The sequence below is a fragment of the Aphelocoma coerulescens genome, chromosome 1A (genome assembly GCF_041296385.1).
Source record: "Aphelocoma coerulescens isolate FSJ_1873_10779 chromosome 1A, UR_Acoe_1.0, whole genome shotgun sequence".
Classification (NCBI taxonomy): domain Eukaryota; kingdom Metazoa; phylum Chordata; class Aves; order Passeriformes; family Corvidae; genus Aphelocoma; species Aphelocoma coerulescens.
This window is the reverse complement of record NC_091014.1, coordinates 65,330,187-65,353,011: the sequence shown is the minus strand read 5'-3', so window position 1 is coordinate 65,353,011 and position 22,825 is coordinate 65,330,187. Positions and strand designations below refer to the sequence as shown.

General features: G+C 37.8%; 1 protein-coding gene across 1 annotated transcript in view; it reads right to left on the bottom strand.

Annotated features, from left to right (window-relative positions):
* Positions 1-1,861: 1,861 nt before the first annotated feature.
* BMAL2 (basic helix-loop-helix ARNT like 2) overlaps positions 1,862-22,825 on the bottom strand; it is a 32,229-nt gene continuing 11,265 nt past the window's right edge. The window contains 14 exon segments of the mRNA XM_069003295.1: positions 1,862-3,195; positions 4,144-4,252; positions 5,806-5,893; positions 6,347-6,455; positions 7,244-7,299; positions 8,530-8,680; positions 9,240-9,346; positions 10,314-10,554; positions 12,164-12,307; positions 13,128-13,245; positions 15,131-15,223; positions 16,204-16,283; positions 17,946-18,103; positions 20,542-20,580. Of these exon segments, the coding sequence (XP_068859396.1) occupies positions 3,059-3,195; positions 4,144-4,252; positions 5,806-5,893; positions 6,347-6,455; positions 7,244-7,299; positions 8,530-8,680; positions 9,240-9,346; positions 10,314-10,554; positions 12,164-12,307; positions 13,128-13,245; positions 15,131-15,223; positions 16,204-16,283; positions 17,946-18,103; positions 20,542-20,580 (1,630 nt within the window). The 3' untranslated portion in view covers positions 1,862-3,058.

Below are 22,825 nucleotides of genomic sequence, written 5' to 3'. Positions count from 1 at the left end.
TCAAATGACAAATGTCCATAGAGTCACACAACTGTTTAGGTTGAAAAAGACCTCGAAGATCAAGTCCAACTATAACCCAGGACCACCAAATCCACCATTACCCCGTCCATCAGTGCCACACATGCACATCTTGTAACACCTCCAGGAATGGCGATTCCTCCACCCCTGGGCAGCCTCTGCCAATGCTTAATAAATAACCCTTTTAGTGAACAGCTTTGCCCCAATATCCAATCTAAACCTCCCCTGGCACAACTTGAGGCCAGTTCCTCTCATCCTGTCCCTTGGGAGCAGAGCCTGACCCCCACCTACCTCCAGTCAGGGAGTTGTAGAGAGCGATGAGGTCTCCCCTGAGCCTCCTTTTCTCCAGGCTGAGCATTCCCAGCTCCCTCAGGAGCTCCTCACAGGTCTTGTGCTTGCAACAGGAAGTGGAAAAGTTCAGGGTTAATGTGTGGATGCCTTCAGAGTTCATTCCTGGAGGACACGAGGGTGTTCTGAAGCTCTGTTTGAATTCCCAAAAATGCACATTAGCTTGGATTACAGGCTCTCCCTGCCTGGGGAGCATCAAACTGAGCTACCAAAATCCACAGGAGTTCCACATCCCTGTTTATGTTTTTAGGAAAGGAGCCTGGGATCTGAAAGAACAAGTATTTCATATTTCAGCTCAGTATTAGACAGAATTGGCAACAGACTAACAGCAGAGCATCAAAATAGTATTTATTGACCTGGTTTAACCACATTCTCCCATTACCTGCACCATGCCAGGAACAAACTGTCAGTATCTTACTAGAATTGTGCTGCTACACAAACACAGATAAGCACACACCATCTCAACAGTATTAAAAAATATCTATTAATTTCACTGGAAATATATACAAGTGACACTTTTTCTTGAAAAGGCTGCTTTAAGCCAGAAAAAAAATTCACAAATAGTAAAGAGAGAATCTAATAAATGACTTGAAAGTCACAATATTGATAATTGGCTGCAAAAGAATCAAAGTTACATTTTTTGGGCTTATTTTTTACGGATAGCCAAGAATCCAAAAATAGTGGTTTGACTCTAGACACATATAAATCTTGTGAAAGAATTAATCTGCTCCTTCAGTAACAACAGCTGCCCCATTTCCAAACTAATCCAGTTAAAAAAACCTGTTGTAATAAAGTCTGTATAATTTTAAGTTATTTATGTACTCATTTATCTATGAGCTACAGTATTTGGTGGTTTATTTATAATTTATTTCTAGAATAGAAAAGAGAAAATGCATTTTACAGTGGCAGAATCTCCAAAGTGCCTGTTTATTTCTCCCACTTTGCTCCATGATATAGCCCAAAATTCAGAAAAAGCAGAAAACTTTATTCTAATAAAGCAAGAGAACTGATCATTTTGGCCCCGTGTCTGTAAAAAAGAGATCTGAACGCAGGAAATTACATCCAAATGAAATGAAAAAAAAAAAAAAGTCTATAGAGTTAAAAAAATAAAAAAAGAAAAATCAATCCAAGAAGCCATTCTAGGAAAGCACCATCACCAAAAAGGCATCGTCTGCAAAATGAGTCATATCTGTAAGATACAGAGCTGCTCTGTCAAGCAGAGGAAGCCACTTCATGTCCTGATCGTGTCGTCGTGAGGACAGGGTGGTTCCCCAGCAGTACAAGGGTGACATCTAGTGATGGCCACATCCATCTGTTCCCAACTCCAGCCTTCCTAAAAACACCTGACACGGGCTGCCATCCTCACCTGGAGTGAGAGAGGTTAGGGTTGTACCTATGTTTAAATGTCTGTATTAAAAAGATGCACATGTATCAGATATCTTCAAATGCTTTCATTACCTGAATTAAAAAAAAAAAAAACAACCAAACCCAAACATGAAGAAAACAGGAAAATATCTGTAATTTTATGATATATAATCTATACAAAAATTTGTTTAAACATTCAATACCAGAGATAAAAAGATCCACTTGCTATATTAGTGCTATGTTGTTCTAATGCAACCTCTGAAGTGCCATGTTCTTGAGTCATTTGCTGTAACTGGGATACAATCCTTGCAAAAGCTGTTCCCAAAAGATGATCCTGCATAGCATTTACTTACAGAGCTATAGTACAAAGAGATTTTAAAAAGTCACACACTCAAGCAGTAGAAAATTCTCCCAATCTCTCCAAAAACATAAAAGATGCTCTAGAATTTTAACATTTTTTCACTGACAGACAGTGCAAGCCTCACTCTGGAGCCAAGGCAATCCATCCAAACTTCTCTAGTTAGTAAAGAACCTGGGACCAGACCAAAGTGCTTTATTACAAATAGAGCATTATTTTTCTCTGGTTCTGTGCTCTGCCTCTCTAATAATACATTACAAATAATACAAAATAGTAATTAAGAGTTTGTTGCTCTTTTCTTACACCCTTCTCATGTTTGTGTACTGGGAAAATGACTGTTTCACTCAAAACATTCTCTTCTGTTTGTTAGGGTGATCCAACCCCAATCCTTGCTCCCAGACCCATAGGTTTCATTTTCACCTTTGACTGCAAAAATTGCACTGCTGAGAAGTGCAAGGAATCACAAACTCCATCATTTAACAACTTATTTTACAACTGTAGTGTGTGCAAATCGTTATCTCAATTAAATTTAATAGTTACAAATATTCTCAAACCATGTAACTACAGTAGGTTCTACAGAAAGTAACATGGATAACCAATATTCTTCAACTTGAAACAAAAACAATAAATAAAAGTTTGAAGTATTAAAACTATGAAAAAGTAATCCTGTACATTGTACAGTACCTTTTGGTTAAAGCTTCTTAGCAAAAATATACTAATGTGTTCTAAGCATTCCAGTTACTGATGGTTCAATATTAAAATTTCAAGGTTTCCTCATCATGAAAAAAATATTGCATTTGTCCATAGGTGCAGCAGAAGATGTCTCTCTCTGAACAAGGCTTCAGTCTTTAAAACTCTTGAGACAGCAAGCCTGAATTCAAAGGAACCATTACAAAACTCCAATACAGTACTGAGGATGTAGCATTGTTGTGCATGAGGGGTTTGACATTCCTTTCTCCCAAAGCAGCTCTAGAGAGCCCACTGGATGTCACTGAGGTCAGCTGGGTCTCCCAGGCCTCCATCAGCCTCCAGGTAATTCATCAGAGCTGTCATTGCAGTGTCATCATTCTCACAGATGGCATCGAAGTCCAGCTGAGAATTGCCACCTGCAAAGTGATTAAAACAGGAAGTTTGAAGCAGGTATGAACACTATGAAGCATGGAGAACATGGTAACTTGCAAAACAGAATTGATTTGAAGCAGCACCTGCCTTTGAAGTCAAGGCAGATATTTCTATGTTAAAAAAAACCTTACTTGACTCCCTTTTAGTTTAAAACCATTACTCCTTGTTCTATGTTGTTGGGGTTGTTTTTAATTCTTTTTTCCCAAACTCTTATCAGAGGATTAGCTTTTTTCCTCTGGTGTTTCTTTTTCACTGTTTTTCTTTTCTGGTTAGTTGGTTTGGGGTTGTCAGGGTCTGGGTTTTTAAATTTTCTTTAAAGGCTCATAGTTCAACTGGAAGAAAACTGCAGGTTATAAATAATGGTAAATGAGGGAGAAGAGGGAGATGGAAAAGTTTCTTAGAGCTGAAATACAGGATATGCTTTTACAGCAGTTTGCCTTTTTTGTTAAACATAATGCAGTGGCATTTTCCCCTTACAGGGCCAGGGAATCCTGTATCCAGACAAACTTAACAAGAGGAAAAAAAAATTCTTTCTGAACCATTTTGAGCAGTCCTTGCTCCCAGCTTGCAGATAAGAAAGAGGCAAAGTGCTAAAGGACAGTAATTCTCAAATTACAAGCAGTTCCCTAACATTGCACTGAAATACTTTTCCCTCCCCATTTCTACCCTGGAGAGAGAACAATAAAGTGCCTCATGAAAAGTGTGGCCTGCAAGAATGCAATGGTAAACTTTAGTTACAGATGTTGGTTTTGGTCATGAGCTTGCCTCACTGATTTTGTTTTCAGAGTGCTCTCATCTTCAGACAGACAGACAGACAAATCTCTTTACAATTTATACGTGGTTGTAAAGTGGTGCACTCAGAAATTACACCACTGGTCAGAAATTTCAGCCCCTGCAACTCCCAGAATATCCCCAAGAGAAATGAGTCTTACTGAGGAGAGGTTCATTACTGGGAAATGGGATAGCACCCTGGGTTTGTTCTGAATTCTCTAGAGCTTCTGTTTCTGAAGGACATAATTGAATCAACTCTTTATTTGGCACCTGAAAGAGCAGAATCGGTAGAAAGGACAGAATTAGATCCTAAATTTAGTAACAAATATTACATTACAGAAACTTCATAGATTGCTGTCAAATTATTAAGAACTAAATAGAGAAAGTGAAAAATATGCATCATCAGGCAGATATTTTGCATTTAGAAAACAAATTTTTTAGAAGTTCATATAGCACTGGACCTGTCTAAATACAAGCTGTCAAAGGTACTTCAGAGTGGTGGCACTGCTTGAGGGTCTAATTCACTGTTCAGTAAATAAATCCAGCACAGAATGTACTGGTTTGCACTTTCCCCATCTACTATCATAAACTACAAATTCCCAGTGACATCATGTTTGTCCCTGTCAAAACATTCTAGTTAAGAGATTAAAAAAGCCCTCATACCTCCCAGGTTCTATATGCATTAAACTATATAAATCATAGCAAAAGAGATGGAAGTCATCCTAACCCAAAAAAAGGTAATTTTTTCCTGATATTTGTTTTATTTAATACATACATGTAATTTAGCAGGAGAGATTCCTAGGATTGCCTGACTTGTGTATATTCTACCAGGGAATTAATAAAGGTGAAATGCTTTCCAAAAGTATTTTAGGAATAAATGGGATACCAAAGCCCAGAATAAAGAAAAATCTTCAATGAATATGATAAAATTATCCTTATGATGAGACATTACATTATTTAGAGAGTTCAGGATATATATGTCAAACAACTCTTAAGGAGGAAGATCTGTGGTAACACAGGGGAAAACAGATCATAAAAAACCAGGGGAAATCAAAGCAGTTCCTAGACCAGAATAGTGGGGTTTCTTCATAGGAAATGAGAATTGCAGTGAAAAACTGTCTTTAACAGGAAAGAAATTTACACTCAAAGAAGAGCTGATGGGGAAGTTTGTTCACACAGTGTCCAATACAAAAAATACCACATACTTAGGTAAAAAGAGATGTTCATTATTCCATAGCTATGGGCAATAACTATGTTAGTTATAGTTTGTGGTGTTACAAGCACTAGTATATTTACAAGCACTACTAGATTAGCATAACTATCAATTTTTAGAAGACCAGTAAAATACCTTCAAAGTCACAATTTTAAAAATTTCAAAACAGCACAGATTTTTTTAAAAGGCTCTTCAAAAATGTTAAGATTAAAAGGACAAGCGAGAGAAAACAAGAACTTTCACAGTAATCACAACAGGTGACCTTTAGTCTCTGATGGTTTTCTAGCAAGAGTTTTAATTCAGTTCCAAATCCAGGAGAGGCACCATCCCCTGAATCACACTCACACTGAGCACAGTGGTGGAGCTTCAGCAGATCCTGCTGAGTGGAGACTGCAGCCTCAGAACAGCCCCTAAGCTTGAACTGATGCCCGTGTAAATGAGGTGGGAGAACTGCAGCCACATCACTCCAAAGACTCTCACAGCTGCCAGGCTGTGCAATACCTTGCACATTCTCTCACAAAAACGAATCAGGGCAATCTGGCTCAAACACAGGCTTTGAGCTGACATTAACCTTTGAATTTTGGATTTTTACAAGCAGGGGCATACTCACATCGCTGCAGTTTATAGTTAAAGCTGGAGAAGGTGACTTTCTCAGGAGATGTGACGGACTTAACTCTCCAGAGGGTGAGGAATGCAACCTAAAATTGCATATATTTAGTTGATTCATCAGGTCACAATAATCAAATACTGAAAAATAGACTGTGTGTTGCAGAACCCACCAGACTTCCCCAGTGACAAAGCATGAGCCAGTTAATTTGAAACAATGATGTCTTAAATTCTCCAGAAGATTCTAAATTATCCTGCTCCGAGTTTTGGTAGCAGGAAACAGAGAAGAGATCAGAAAAGGCCATGGGCACAATTCCTTAAGCACACTTTTCTTTGTCTGTTGAATTACCAGCACACTGATGTGCTCTGCCAGGCATGAGACTGACATTAGATTTCAATAGTATCTCATAATGCTATTGCTCAACCTAAAACATGTTATACATATAATACAGTAAAAGTGGAACTGGAGCAACCCTCACATAATCACATACCCCTTGTCCCTGTCTTTACTTAAAAGCCTGATGATGACGTTATGCGTTTATTACCTTTGTAATTCTAATATTTCATTTGCAATTTCGGTTCCTATACTTCCAGCACCAAGAACTGTTCCAGAGGACATTCCAGGTACACTTACTAAAGACTGTTTTACAGCATCTGTAGATAAAAAAACAAAGCTCAAACAAAACCTTAAACCCGGAACAGTTTCACTGCAGAGCAAGGATTTGTTTTAAAGCAGCTCTTGTTCTAGATATACTTATATATATATACACTATGTATTTTCATAATTCAGAAATTCCTTTTAATACTGACTCACGGCAGAGGGTGTTGCAATATAAAATGAATAATCTGTTTGTGAAAACTGTTGTTCTCCAGTAGTGAAATATATTTAATCACTGCCACCTCCAGTGTCTCTCACAGACATTGCAAAGAACACGAGTTTAAAAAATCCCTTGGATTTCTCACCAACTGAAATGAGTTATTGAAAAAACATTTTGAAAAGCAAAAATAAAGACTTCACAGCAAGATGATAGAACAGCATGCAGAAAGCAATATCCATACATAGCAGAAAAATAATAAAAAATATGTTCTGTATCAGTATTGCCCTGTATTTTATAGATAAACTCAGAACAATTGCATTTGTTCAGAAAACTGGGCAAAATATGAAGGGTCTGTGACAGAAGCACAATATCTTACCAACCAAAACCCCAGCTCTAACAGAAGCTGCTAGAAACTAAAAGTATGTTACAGACACTTCTTTTTAGACTTCTGTGACTTATATCAATTAGGATTCTGTAAGTAACTAGAAACTGTCACCAGAAGCAGCCTTAAAAAAAACCTAATCCTTCCTTGCACACAACCTAGAATAAAATCTCTAGACTGGATAAATCTAAACTGACTGATCAGGAGATGCAGCTGTGATAATCGTAAGAAGTGACACTTGCCTTCTGCAGGGTGGGAACTGTAGAGGACCTCTTCTTCAGTTGATTCCTTATGGCCTCTGAGATTTAAAGAAATAAAAAAAATCCAAAACAAACCACAAAAAGTCAGCAGGTTTTTTTTCAAGAGCAAAATCCAGTACATATGTTTAATTTCAATAATACTTTACACAGAATCAAAGGTAACATCCTCGAACTAGGGAAATATAAAGATATTCCTCACATATTTGCATGTTCAATCCTTTGCAATGTTTCTGAGCAGTGGGTGAAATACTCATTTCCACGTACTCTCCAAGTAAAAAAGAAAGCCAATAGGATTGGCTGTGCTCCATGACACGGGAAGAGGGCTGTCATTTTTACTGTTAGCAGGGAAATCAGGTAACCAGGAACAACTGCTACAAGGACAGGTCAGTGTCTGCCTCCTGCCAGCAGCTGCTGCCCTCCTTCCCTTCTGCAGCTGCAAATGCCCACATCTCCAGGACGGGCAAAAAAGTGTCCTTGGGCTACTGGCCAGCACAGACTGTCTGAACTACTCCTCTCTCTCTTCTTGGGGAAAAAGGACACGGGCAAAAGTAGTGGGTGATGTTGACTTAAGGCATGAACCAGACACAGAATGGGCAAAAGGCCCCCTTGACAACTTTATTTCATGGAAATAAAATCTCTCTGTCCCCTCTCAAAACCCCAATCATTGGCAAAGATCCTCAGTACCACTGGAACAATCCAGATTACAGCTCCATTGCAAGGTACAGAGAATGAAAAAGAATTACAAATAAAAAGAACAATTAAACACACGCATTTCCTGTCCCACAGGCTCCACCCTTGCAATCAATTTGGAGAGGATCTTTCTGTCCTGCCTTGCATTTCCCACTATCTACCAGTTGTGCTTCTCCACCTCCTGTCACCTGGGGGATAGGGCAGCACTTGGAACTGGGTCAACTGACACACAGAGGGTTGTAAAGACCAGAAGGACAAGCAGAATTAACTTGACAGTTCCATTTATTCTAATCTACTTTTCTTCAAGATCCTTCCCTTCTTTCTGTAACAAGAAACTCTTTCACCTAATTTTTTTCCTACTGGGAAGCAGCATAGTTTTCAGAGTCAAATCCACAACTTAGGCCTGAAAAAAAAATAGCTGGTAAATATCAAAAAACTGTTTGTCCAGGTTGTTCAGCCCCTTTCTGTGCAGAGTTGATGTTTTCTAGCCTTGTTCTGCTCCCTAAGCAGGTTACTTTCTGTTAGTGCTAACTGTAATTATGACAAAAAATAAACGGAGAGTCATATAAATTACTTACAATACCACCGTGTTGTTTGATACAATGTACTCCAGCTCTTTGGTCCAAGGATTCATGAAACTAAACCACTGACTCTTTAAAGTAACAAAGGTCCCATCTTTTGCTCTAAATTTGTAGGAATTTGTAAATACTTTTTCTTTATTCTGCAACACTAGATAAGAAAAGGAAAGTTATAATCACCATATTTAAGCTTAGAAAGGTAAAGTTAAAAATAATAAATCTGTTTTATAGCATCATAAAACCCAAAATGTTTTTGTTGGCCAGACACAGAATGACATGCCAGAACAAACTGGGACCTGTTCTAAAATCAAATTATAGTTTCAGCAGGGTCACAAATCTTACATTAAAACCAAATACTGAGTTTCTGCAAACCACTAGGAGACTCATGACTTGGTGAGCTTTCTTAACTCTTGTCTTTAATTATGTTATCACACACATCTGCTCTTCAGGATTCCTTCCTCTTCCTAATAAAGAATGGAAGCAGAGGGTTTGGCAGATGCACTGACATTATTCCCCCACAATTAAGACCCTGCACCAGGAGCCAAGACAGCAGAAGTTTCTCCCTGCTTTTATTACAAGCCTTACCCAGGCACGTTTTAACACAGGCATCAAAAAGGGCAATGCTGAGGCTGGGTAGTTTGGGTTTGTAGTGTTTTCACTTGCAGTTACATGTAGCTGTAAGCAGTCTGGGAAGACCAACTATTTTGTACCTTCTTTATGTTTTTCAGCTAGGTGATTGTGATCATCTTGATGGCAGTACTCATAACAAGAAGTTCCTAGAAGCTCTTGTGGCAGGTACCCTAAAATTGCTGTTGCGCTGTTAGAAATAAAAACGTGAACTACAGCGGATGCAAAGCTGTTGTCTTCAGTATCAGATAAGGCAGAACATGAATATTTAAACAAACAGATGCCTGTCTTCATGTTTGGGGGAAAAAATATAGCATTAGTACAGCTCTAAAACAACAGGAAGTATTTTTCACGGCAAATTATTCCTTTCAACAAATGACAATTCAAAGGTAAAGTAAGTGTTTAAACATGCAAGCCATATGTACACACAAAATACTTCTGTTTAGAGGCTTCCCTTAGCCAGTCAGAGTGCTTGGTCACACAGAAGAGTCAATAAAAAACTCAGCAGTTGAATTTTGCTCTTCCACTCAAAGGGATTGGTTTTAAACTGACATTTTTAGTTGAGAGAAAAGAAGGCTGAAAGCAATAACATTTCCAGTGACAATGAAATTCAAAATGAAGAGTGGTAACTAGGTCTCTACAACAAATAAAAGTCTGGTTCAGAAAGTACAGAAAATGGGAACAGAGTTCTCATTTCTAATGAAATAATTTGGTGCCTCATTTAGATAGAATGTATTTGTTACAAATGGTAAGACTCTCTGAAGCAGTAACTTTTGGTTAAATGTTTTATTACTTCAGTCATACGCAGAGCTATGAAGCTCTAACTTGAGATTTTTCTTTATGAATAAATGGGTCCATTTTATAACTTGCTTTAACCTTGCTAGCTCACCATTTTCTATAGGACAATACACTTCTATACATTATATATTATTTGACAAAAAAACAAAGCCCAAGTGCACATAGATTGTTAACTGCTTCTTGTGTAGAGCAGAAAAAAAAATCTGAAAATTAGAATTTTGAGAATTCTCAAAAAATTCTCAAAAATTGAAAATTGTAATTAGAACTTCTACCCTGCTGAAGAAATTACAGTTTTGACAGAGTATCAGAAAATGGAAGCAATGTTGTCATTTCTCTTCATTAAAGAACAAAACGCTTACCGCTGATCTACATAAACAAATTTTCCATCCATGGCAAATCGTGTAACAAATTCTGTTGCTTTGACTTTTATCTCTCCACTCTTTTGTGGAACAATGTAAGGGTGTAACCTCCCAATTGCAACAAGACAGTTAAAGTTACTACTGTCCTTTTCTACATCATTTTCCTCTTCTACTCCCACCTCATTAGGAGGCCAGTTCTTCAAATACCCAGTACAGTGAATGGTGCAGTATTTTCTGTGATCTAATAGAAAGAAATTAAATAAGAAGCAGTTATTGTTCAAAGAGTAAACCAGCTACTTATTTTATTCTGTTGGCCATGAGACCATCAACTATATTTCATGCTTACCTACACCACCTGTACAAAGCTATACATAATTTTACAGAGTTTTTTAAAATTAATTTTGTTCTATTCAATTTGGGTTTACCTGCAGAGAGAGCTTCTAAACCTATGTAAGATTTAGGAAGATGAGTTATAGGTGTTGGCAGTTCAAACACAAGTTAGACAGAAAAGAAAGCAATAACCCACAGATCTGTCTTTATATGGTTTCATATGGATTGTGAATTAAAATTAAGCTGAGGCCCTCTGTAGCTGCCAAATCAATTTACCTTTGGTGAGCACAATGATCTGAACATATGCTCACTGCAGTTGCTGAAAGAATCAGTCAAGAACAACCCAAAGCAATCCAGCTTATTTTCTATTTACCTCAGGAAGACAAATATTTTAAATATCTTAAATTCCAGCATACACTGTCATTCATCCCTTTCTGCTCCCTAAATAACATGCAAACACCCTCATAAGCATCAAGGTTTGACATGATGTGTCCTACAGCAGCTGCCTTTCCAAAAAAAGGCCAAAGCATTCTTGACATCTGTATGCTGAACAGGATGTTTTCCATAGGCTTGATTTTCCTCTCTACTACAAAAAACACAGATCAACTCTGCAAAATGAGAAACCGAGTTACCCCACTATGATTTTGTCACAGTTTCTCAGGGGCCTTCCCTCAAAACTGCTTTCCCAAGAAACATTTACAGAAGTTAAATTCTTATCTCACTGAGTTATCTGACACATCAAGGGATACCACATTCTATTTACTTACAATCATGGGCCGCTTAAAATTTGTGGTGTCTCTCAACAGTAACAGGTTACATTGAAAAACAGAACTTGGAGGATCTTTTCAGGATCAAACAATTTCAGCACACCTTTGCAAAAATCCATACTAGGGAATTAAAACAAAAGCTGGAAATTGCATTTTAAAATTGCAATTTAAATTTTCACTGAAAACTTGACAAGATTATACTGCTCTACAGGCATACCAATGTATGAACTAAATTAAAATTACTGGGAAAATGAATGGAATTACACTGATAAATTAAATTTATTATGAAAAGGGGAAAAAACAGGAAAAGTCATACTTTTAAATACACACAACACAAAAAGTAAATCATAAAATAAAGTTGGTTTACTTGCTTTTTTTCCTTCAAAATAGTAGAGTTTTCAGGCCTTATTCACTCAAGTTATCTTCAAGACATAAGTTATTTAGTTTAATTCTTCTGATCTACTCCAGCTCTTTCAAATATTTCCCTGTGCCTTCTAAAATTTGACCACAACAGACCACATGCTCCTATAGAGCCACTTTACCTCAGGTTTCTTCCTCCCTCTCTTTCCAGGAGACCACAGGGAGGAGAAAGAGTACAATGAGACTGTTTTTCAAAAGGTGTCCCTGGTTCACATTTACGCTGCTCTACGGCTACTTGGTGAGATCAGTCAGAACAAGAAGGTCATTACTGACTCAGAATTTAAACAAGTTTCAAGAGAGAAAGCCCCCACTTCATCTACACTCTTTGAATACCTTTCTTCTTTGGGTTGGGCAAACACTCCTTCTCCTCTTTGACTGTGGTCCTGCTACACTTTATCCGACAGAAGAAGGAACGTCGAGCACCAGAGTTCAGCCGAGCCGGTCCAGCTTGGAAATCTGTGTGTACTTGCAAGCCAGCTTACAAAGATTTAGTAAAGCAGTTAAAAAAAACCAAAATCAAGCAATAAAACTTCAGAAAACAAGATGCTTTCTTCATTTACCTCCCAAGTACATTCTCCTTTTTAGCTGCCTAAATCTTGTCCTTACAATTAGAAAAGTCTAATAGTTTAAATAGGGCAAAGAAAACATGATTGACACAGATTTCAAAATTAGAAAGAACTACTAAACTACTTTTAAACCCTTCTTGATATTCTGAATAGTATTTTACTACATATGCTTCATCAGCTTTCAACTTGTATTTGGTACAAGGAAGAACTGCAAAGATGCTTGCAAAAGCCAGCTATAAAATAGCTACTAGCTGCACAGTACATAATGCTTTCTTATTAGAAACAACTGTAAACAAAAGAAGGTTTGGTTACATTGGGATTGACACTTAGCATTTTCAGAGAAGACAGTGATTCTTGATATTGAAGTATTTTATCCCATGTTCGACTACATCAGGTCTTTTGTATTGACAAGACCTAGCAAATACAAGAAAAAAAAGTAGTATGCTGGTAGGAAGAATGTCAGACCACATCTTGGTAAATGTTTAACAGTGATTTCAGTAATTTAACAGAATTTCAGTAATTCTTATGCTCTAAATCAGGTCTTTTCTGGGCTAGCTTTTCAACTCTAAATGCATTTTAAGCAGCAGATACGCATTCAACTGTTTGTTTCATAGAAATACCTCAGGTTTGTTCATCCATACATCCATACAAACACCTGAATACATCCTGACTAATAATTAAATTTATTAACATCTCTTGTAAAAATCTGAGCACGTTCAGCTCTGACTTACTTTTTCCATCTACAAGCTTTTCCCTAGGTGAGACATCCGATGAAGAAAGCTGCTCCTTAACTTTTGCAACATCTTTTGGATGCAAGTAGTCAAATAAACTTTGTCCAATTAAACTGGCCTATTAAAAAAAAAAAACAACAACAAAACCCAAAAGAGATGAGAACCACACCATTTTGGAACACGACCCCACACATTACTTATCTCAGGAAAACAACTGTCTATCCCACTAAAAAAAAAGTCAATACCACAGTTACTCCAAACATCAATATTCTGATTTACATTTCATTTGTCATTGTTTAATATAATTTTTATTAAAAAGGGTAGTAAAAACATAGCTTGCTACATCCCTTTGAAAAACAGCAGATTTTGTTGGAGATTAAACAAGCTCTGTACAACCAAATGCTTTATTTATGTAAATAATGCAATTCCTGATCCTAGCCAAAGAAGGTTATGCACAAAGTAACTCTCAGATTATTGGGGAAGGAGGGAAGGAATAGGAAGTAGGATGAAATATGCAAGTGTCTAATGACTCTCAGCTCTACTTTGGTTGGACAAACTGGCACCATTGAGCCAGGAGCAGGCTGGAAGGCGGGGTCAGCTCACTACAGCACTCCTTAGTAGAGGATTTTTACAGAGATGTCTCCAGCTGGGGTGCATTCTACCTGCTCACTCTGTTTATCCCAAGTAACTGACCTGCTGCACCACTTTCTTTTGGAACAGGAAGGAATTCTCACAGAAGTGGGCTGGTTTGGGTTTTCCACTGCTTACCTTCAGCACAGCAGCCAAATCAAAGGATAGAAAGGAGCTGTGTTGACAAGCTCTAGACTCAAACTCAAGATAAACACCCAGCCTCTTGCCTTTTCCCAGTCCCCATCTAATCCTAATGCAAAGGGAAAATGCTGAGTGCTGCTGAGACAGGCTAACAGCAGCCTTACCAAAACATCCAGGTATAACAAACCAGATTAAGCTGCAGCATGGGATTCAGAACCTAGAACAATTCCCAAATAAGCTAGTAAATCTATTGTTTTATTAAAGTCAGTCTTCTGAATCTCTTTCTCTGGAATGGAGGAGATCTTAAGAGGTCTGGAACTAGGTATGTCTAACATAAGTGACTCTAGAAATGCACTTTTAGTTCTTGAGCAAAATCAGTGTAGAAGTTCAAAAAAAAATTAACTCTGCTTTATGCTTATTCCCCTAGGATGATTCATTTCCCTTTAATTAAAAAAGATAGTTTTGCACTTAAAAAAAAAAAAAAAAAGATAAAAATAAATCTATGAAAGAGTCCAGATTGGTTATCTGTACATTTATAAAGAAAATGAAGATAGCACAAATGGTTTCAAAGTTACAAAAGTAGACAGATGGCAGCACTAACTGTTTTAGCCTCTGTTTGTGAAACAGAAGTCATTGATACAGGAACAAATTATCATCCCTTGATTATTTGTGGTAATTGCCCATGCTGTTAAACGTCAGCTAATGGAAAGTACTTCTATTTTTCTTATTTCCCTTATTCTACAGGCTAAGCTGGCTCCCATTCAGTTTCTTTCAGGTTAAGGGTACACAGATAGTTATTGTGGATGATGTGTTACGTGGTGCACCCAAGCATAAAGGCATCACCAAGGATAGCTTTAATTAACTTCCACTGCTGAACTACCCATTTTCCTTGGCCTAAAAAAAAAACCCCAAAATCACTTCACTATGTGAAAGAAAATCTCTTGCACACAGAAATTAGGACATCTTTGAATTATTCGTTCCTCTCAGACTGGCAGTTTTCTTGAGGATGATCAGTTGAAATCTGGTGCTGTTCCTCAGGTTGGGAACACTGACTGTACTTGCCCATATTTTCTCACACAACATTCAGCTTTGCTCTGAATAAGGTTAAATCAAAGAAATTCCAAGAAATGATACACAAAGACTGGTTTGATGCAATATAGAATAAAATATAGAAGTTTTTAAATTTCTAAGAAAATGCAAGGTAAAAGCAAACAAGAAACAACAATAACCACCTGATCATAATTAAGTATTTTGCAAACTGATTCAGAGACAAACAGAATTTTTCCTCTGTTGCATCCAACCACAAACAGGAATCCATCTGCAGCCTGAAAATATAAAGATACTGTCTTTAAAAACACACATAAAATAAACAATGAATATTAATGACTACAAGGAAGCACATTTCTAAACTCGATTTTTTTAAATTAAATACAAGAAAGCTGGGAAGGGACAAGAGGAAATGGCTTCACACTGACAGAGAGCAGATGTGGATTAGGTATTAGAAAGAAATTGTTCCCTGTGAGGGTGGGGAGGCCCGGGCACAGGTTGCCCAGAGAAGCTGTGGCTGCCCCATCCCTGGCAGTGTCCAAGGCCAGGCTGGATGGGGCTCTGAGCAAGCTGGGATAGTGGAAGGTGTCCCTGCCCATGGCAGGGGGTGGAACTGGATGGTGTTTGAAGTCCCTTCCAACTCAGGTCATTCTGTGATTTCTATAAAAAAGGCAATTAAGATTGCAAGGACCAAATGATGCCTTCAACCACACACAGCTGAAGTTTCTTAAACACAGCCTTGGCAGAAGTCCAGCTGCAAAACGGCTTCTTTTGGGAGCCATTTACAGATCTTGGCAAAGCATTATTGCAGCAAAGGAAAAAAATCACAAACCTAGCTGTGAATGAGGTCTGTGGGTTTATGATGAAGTGTGCAAACAAGAGGAGAGATTTTACTCCAGGTATTTTCTGCACCTTTTTTGAAGTACATCTTTAAAAATGTACATGAAGGAGAGCCAACAACTACAAGGATGTTTATGCATAATTGGCAGCATTCTCTGCAGTTGCATGAAGATTTCAGTAATGGATGTATTAAACAGGCAGCCTGTACATAGATTATTGTCCCTTCCAGGGCTGCTGCCTGCCATGCTCCCAAACCATCTCTGCACACCTTCCTGAAAGCCTGGGTAGTGCACAGAGTTTATAAACCTGTACAACAAAACACCTGCCTAAAGGAAAAGATGGGAGAAAAAGCACGGTCCAACTAAAAACTCAAGCTTTAATAAGGACATGATTTATCTCAGAGTTTCCTTCCACTCACCCTAAGGATTAACTGTCGCAGTTCATCATCCTTCAAAAATGAAGGTTTATACCGGACTTCTGAGTAGGAGCTACTAGAACCTGGGAAATGGATTATTCATAGAGATCATGTCACAAGTTACATTTTAAATTCACTTTTAGCAAAGTTATACTTGTTGTGTCTTTCAGAATTTTTCTCTGTGACCCCAACAGCTGAATTAAAAAAATAATTCAAGGTTCTAGAAATCCTAAAAACAAAACAAATCTCAAACATACACTGGTAATGAAAACAGACACATAACCATTTTTTTTTCTTGCCCTTTACTTAACACAAACCAAGGAAACTTCTGTTCAGATATCATTAATGTACTGCTAGAGAAATGGTATTATGAGAACTGAATTTTCTAGAAACATTTCGTAGGTATATTTCAGACCTCTTAACTAAATTCTCTTTGCTGAAACTGAATAATTCCAATATTATCAATTATCTTTTGGCATTAATAATGCTTCATTAATATTATACGGCCAACAATCAAAAAAGAAGACTATTGTAGTTAAATCAAATGTCTCACTAAATATAGTGAGGCTGACTCACTGCATGTACTGTTCTAGCACCCATGGCAAGTATTCTAAAATAATTTTTGTCCATTACATTTTTATCCAATAAATTTTTATAATTTTTTTCTTGTTACATTTTTTGATGTAAGCAGCAGTTGAACATTTCAGGCAATTTCAGCATTCACTATAACTCCACATAGTAGCTTGTATTCCCTTAAACCATTTGTTTTGAGGTAAATATAACTGTGCTGGGCAAAGTCCTTTCACATCCTATTGTTAAAATACAAATGCTTGAGCTGAAGATTTCTTGTTTAAACTGCAAGTGCAGTTACTGCCCTGCTGGTTTGTCACATCATTTCTTCATGCAAAACTCTCAGTCTGCTTGAGCCTTCAGAAAACCCTCAAAACCCATCACACCTGAGCCATTCTATGATTTTGTTACTGTCAAGGTAGCAACATAATTCATTTTCTACACTTCTTTGACCCAAAACTAACTGGGTTCTCATCAGATCTATTTAATCAGTTGGTTTTGCAATGCAGAGGGTCTTTGATCTTTGCTTAGAGTTGACCAAATTATTTTTCTCAAACAGTGGTGTCAAAACCCCCAAATATTGTGTGCAGCTGATGGACTGTGCAATATGAAACTTGTATGTGGATGTATTTTTGGCAGGGGAGGAAAAAAAAAATCCAAAACCTAGCAATAGCTAAAGGAGAGCAAAGACTATTTCCTGGGTTGATCCCCACACTAACCCATTCCCTAAGATCCATGATTAACTCTACTAGCTGACTGAGGCTATCAGAAGTTTCTGTTTCTTGGTACTCTCTAGTATGTGAGAGTATTTAAGACTTTAATGTAATCAAACTCATTGACCATTTTGTTAAGGTATGTTCTGTCCTGCAGCTTTCCTTTTGACTCCTGTGCTTTCTAAAAAGAATCAAGGAGTGACCCAAGAGCAAGGCATGCCCTGAGCAGACAGAAAATATCAGACACTGAAGGGTGGCTATTTTTCCTGTTACACTAAAGAAAAATTTAAAATTAAGTTCTGACAGCTACAGACATGTACATGTAAATGAGGAGCAGACTCGGAATTAAATACAGTAAAGAAATGTAAAGTAAAATACTCTTGATTTATTTAAAATCCAGGAAGATACACACTCTAACTGACTAGAACAAGGATTTACATGATGAAGTTTCCTAAAACTCACCTTTTAAAGACTTCAAGTGCTGCACAGCCATCCGTAGCACTGTGAGTTTGTCCAGCTTTCGGGCCATGGGATTGCACTGTGGTATCATAGCAGACAATTCCTCTATCAAATTATTCATTTTGTCTCTTCTTCTTTTCTCTGTTTGACTGTGAGCCTCTCTAAGAAGAAAAATTATTTTTTAAGGAAGATTATGGGGAAGATTTTCACCACGATACTCAGTTCAGTTTTGAGAATGGAACTATCACAAGTACTACTGCACTGAAACAGTTTTTCATATGCTGCTTGTATTGGACAATTGAATTGGATTCACTTCAACAAAGATGAAATGGTCTCAATAATGATGTGAAATACTGAGGAGAAAAGATGTCTCAAGCAACAATTTGATTATATTTGGCAGGAACAAGAGGCTATGAAGACTTATAAAAGTTCAACCCTTCTTGTAACCTTTGCCATGCAAGTGATGACTTGGACACCTCAGCGTATCCCAGAGAACTCCTGATGTCACTGGGAATCACTGGAAGAAATTCCTGCTCCCTGCTCCTACCTCTGCCTGGCCTGTGTAACTAAGATGGGGTGTTCATTCTGCTGCCTTTTAAAAAAATCCACAGCAATAAACATTACTTTTACACATGCTTCTAAGAGATGGAGTGGAAACTGAAAGAAAAAGCTTTGCCTCCTGTAATTTACCAGAAGTATCTCAGAAAGCTTTCCCTGTCCTGGTAGGGTGGCACAAAGACTTTCAGCCTTTGGGCTGTCTCAGGTTTCATCTCTTGGTAAGCCTGTCAAGGACTCAGCCACAGAAAGAGCTTTTCTTCTTGGCCAGTTTTCATCAGAAAACTCCTTCTAGGGCACATGACTGCACATCACAAGTGTATTTATAGCTCAGGTCACCTTTTCTTTGCTTCTTTCTAGTGCAGTATGTCAGCTTTTCAGCCCATCTCCTCCCCTCTAATATCCTCCAGCAGATCAAGGGAAGTTTAATTCACTCTCTTCCTCCTTACCCAGAAGACATGCCAGCCACTCAATTAAAACCCAGATGATTTTTCTCTCTGATTGAGGCCAGACACAGTAGTATAGTTATGCAAAATGAGGAATAAGTTTTGGTTAATTGATATCCAAAACTTTTCCTGCAACAAAAGTTATTAAAGGTAATAAAGTTAACTACACCTGGCCTGTTGAGAAAGAACAAAGTACAGTGTTAAAGATCTACTTGCCTACTATTTTTATTATTTTTCAAAAAAAAGGAATGCCTTCACCACACAATTCGTTCTGGGTCATTCTGCCCAGCATTCAGCTTTTCTCTCTCTCAAGCCTTTTTTTAGATTTAATTTTTTGAGTTATGCTCAGATCTATGGGTTCACCCAGCTCTTCCTTTATGTCAGGGAGGAACAATCAAGTAATATCCTGTGTTTGCTCCTTGAACTGTGAACCTCAGGAAGACAGATACAAGCATTCCAGGAAAGGAAACAACCTTCCACATCTCTGAGGGTTAATAAGGAGTTATAAAAAACTGAACAGGTGGGTGCAGAAATTCAGGGGATGACTGGATGATTCAAAAAGCCTTCTGTTGCTTGCCTCAGCCACAAAGGGGAAGGGAGAAAACCAAGTTCCCCAAAAAGCTTGAGACAAGAAACACTGGAAGGAGATAACTGATAAGCAAACCTCCAGAGACCTTTGTACTGATTCTTTTTCCCTCCAACTAATGCACCAAAAAGTAAGGAAAAAATTAACAATACCACATAAAAGCCATTAAAGCAATGTACAACAATCTTACAGAGCAATCTGGGATACTCTGTGAAGAAAAAATAATTTTGAAGTGAAACTGCAAATGTGTCTTGGAATATTTTAGTTTCTTTAATTTTGTTGCAATTACAGGAACACTTCATAATTACTAGCTAGCATACTATATAAATAATACTTCTGACAGCATGCTGAGTGGATTATGTATTTCTGGTTTGACATCTCTGCTCACATGCAAAATGAAAGCCTTATTTTTAAATCGACATTATGGCACAGCTCTGGTTTTACTATGTGGCTTGTTTGTAATTTGAAATACTTGTTTAGCTGAACTGTGGTCACATAACATTTCAAATCCTGCAAGTGCTCTATGTGAATTTCAATTAATGTGAATTCAAGGTTCAATGGCAAAACTTGAATAATTCCCTATACAAGTTCCAGAAGAAGAAATCTTCATCGTGCTTTAGCCAAATCCATTTCCATGTGGAATAAATTTTAAATACCTCCAGAAGCAGAAAAAAATCAAAATCTAGAAAAAAACAATTCTCAAATTCATACAGATGAAGAATCAGCTCCTTATAGATGACTTGGGTGTACTGCATTTACTTCTCACATTAAAAACTTCAACCTTGTGTTTTTGCTAAACCATCTGAGATATCCTGCAGCAACTTTTATTAAAATTAGTAGCAAATAAAATCCTCAAGGAGATTTTAAAAATTATCATACATTTAGCAAGGGAAAGGAAAAGCTTACTGTTAAATATTGAATAGTTTTACTGAACATTACCCACAAACTCATATTTTACTATTGTGAATCACAGTATTCACTAGCAAAAAGTATTTCTATTGCAAATTAGTACCTGAAATCTTTTACTTTAACATGTTCTTCATCTTCACTCCTAGAAAAAACAAGATACAGAGCTTTACATTATGTATTTAATACTAGGCACTTATTTCCTCACACAAATTCCAGAAGATAGAAAATGCTACAAATTTACTGTGGCTCCAGCAAAAGCAAACCCACAAAATCCCTAAACCATAACTGACCTAGCAAGTGATGCATAACAGAAAGAGACCAAAGCAGAACTTGCAATATTCACAGTTGCATGAACATATTAAAGGGATATTTCATAATTATGGGGCTTTTTTTTATTCTGGAGACCACATTATTGGAACATTCAAATAACTTAAGACTAGGCTTGATTTTATTTTTTTGTTTAAAATGTTATAAGAGATATTATCTATTTATGTTTTTATTTCTAATATCTTATTGTTAAATTATAAAATAAACAATCCTAAATAACATTTTAAACAATCCAAAAAACCTAAGCTATTTCCCATACCCTACAGCAATGACTGGAAAGTCATAAAGTAATAAAATTGTAAATGAAACACCGTCATAAGTGTCTGTAGCACAATAAACACTCTGCAACAGGAAACTATAAAGGATGATTCAAACAAGGGCAACGAGCTTTTCTTTCCCTATGACCACTGCACTCTTCATCACTCTTTGTGAAGAACTCCAGAGCGTGGCCTTGGTACCATGAGGATCAAGAGGAGGGAAGCCAAGCAGGCAGCAGCTGTCTCCCATGAGGAAATGGAAGCAGGAGGATCTTGGAGATTGCAGCTTTAGGAAAGCTGCTTCCACCTGTAACTGAGCACTGACACCAGTGAGGATCCAGCAGCCAAATTAACACACAGTGCAAAATCTGGGATCTCACTGGAACCCAGCAATCTTCTAGACAGCCTGATAAACCCAAACACGGGAGGAAGTTTGACTACAACACCCCAAGATCTTTATTCATTGAAGTTGTTTCAGATTTAGACGAATTATCAATAACTAATATTTTCCTTCCATTTTAAAAGAAGCTTACCAGAAATATCCATATACTGTGAATTCCAACTGAATTTACACTCTCTGACCATATGAGAAGAGGTAACAAGGAGCCAGACCAGCTGCAATGCAGCATGTGCCCTATTAATTAACTTTCCTTCTCCCTCAGGAGCTCCACTTGGGGAAAAAATCTAGCACAAATTTGCTGCTCAAGCAATCAGTCCCAGCCTTCAATGGATTTTTATAGCCTCTGTCCTACAGTTGTGGTGTTGCTGATATGAATAGCTAAATTAAAACTACCTTGACTACATGAACAGAGGGTGAAATTCCACTTGGTGGCTATAATGTGGGTATACTTAATTGGTACTAGAAAGGACAGAATGGATATTAATTAGAAAAAATAAAGAATACCACCTTTTCTCTACTTTCTCAATTGATTCATTAAATATACTTCCCCATTTCTTCTCAAATGGAAGCAAATGTTTTAAAGGCAGAAAAGGAGGATTTTTAGTCACTTTCCATCATGAGCACCATGGAAAAAATCCACAAAGAAACAACTGCTTTTAACCCCAAAGAAAGATTTTTACTCTGCCCTTTAAGCCACATACCAAACAGTGACTCCCCTGCAGAAAGGAACCTGGAGGTGCTAGCTGACAGCAGGCCCAGTTTAAGGCAGTCAGAGGGCAAACCACATCCTGGGCTCATCAAACATCAGATGGGCAAAGAGGTGATTATCCTGCTCAGTGTTGGAGTGCCTCCACCTGGAATATTATGTGCACTTCTGGGCCCCAAAATATGAAAAGGTGCTTGGTGAAGATGTGAAGGCCCCTGAATGAATTCAGGGGAAGGCAACAAAGCTGATGAAAGGGATAGAAGGAATGTCCTGTGGGGAGTGGCCAAGGACTCCTGGTTCATCTAGTTTGGAGAAAAGGAGGCTGAGGCCAACTCCTTGCTCTCTGCAGCTTCCTGAGCAGGGGAAGTGCACAGGGAGGTGCTGAGCTCTTCTCCCTGGTATCCAAGGATAGGACACAAGGAATGGTTTTTAAAGCTGTGCAGGGGAGGTCTAGACTGGACATTAGGAAGCATTTCTTTCCCAAGAGGGTGGGAAAACACTGGAACAGGCTTCCTAGAGGGATGGTCAATGCCTCAGGCCTGTCAGTGTTTAAGAGGCATTTGGACAATGCCCTTTAAAATATGCCTTAACCTTTGGTCAGCTCTGAAGTGCTCAGGCTGTTGGACCAGATGATCATCGTAGGTCCCCTCCAAGTGCAACAGTCTGTTCTATAAAAACACTGCATGGCTACTTACAA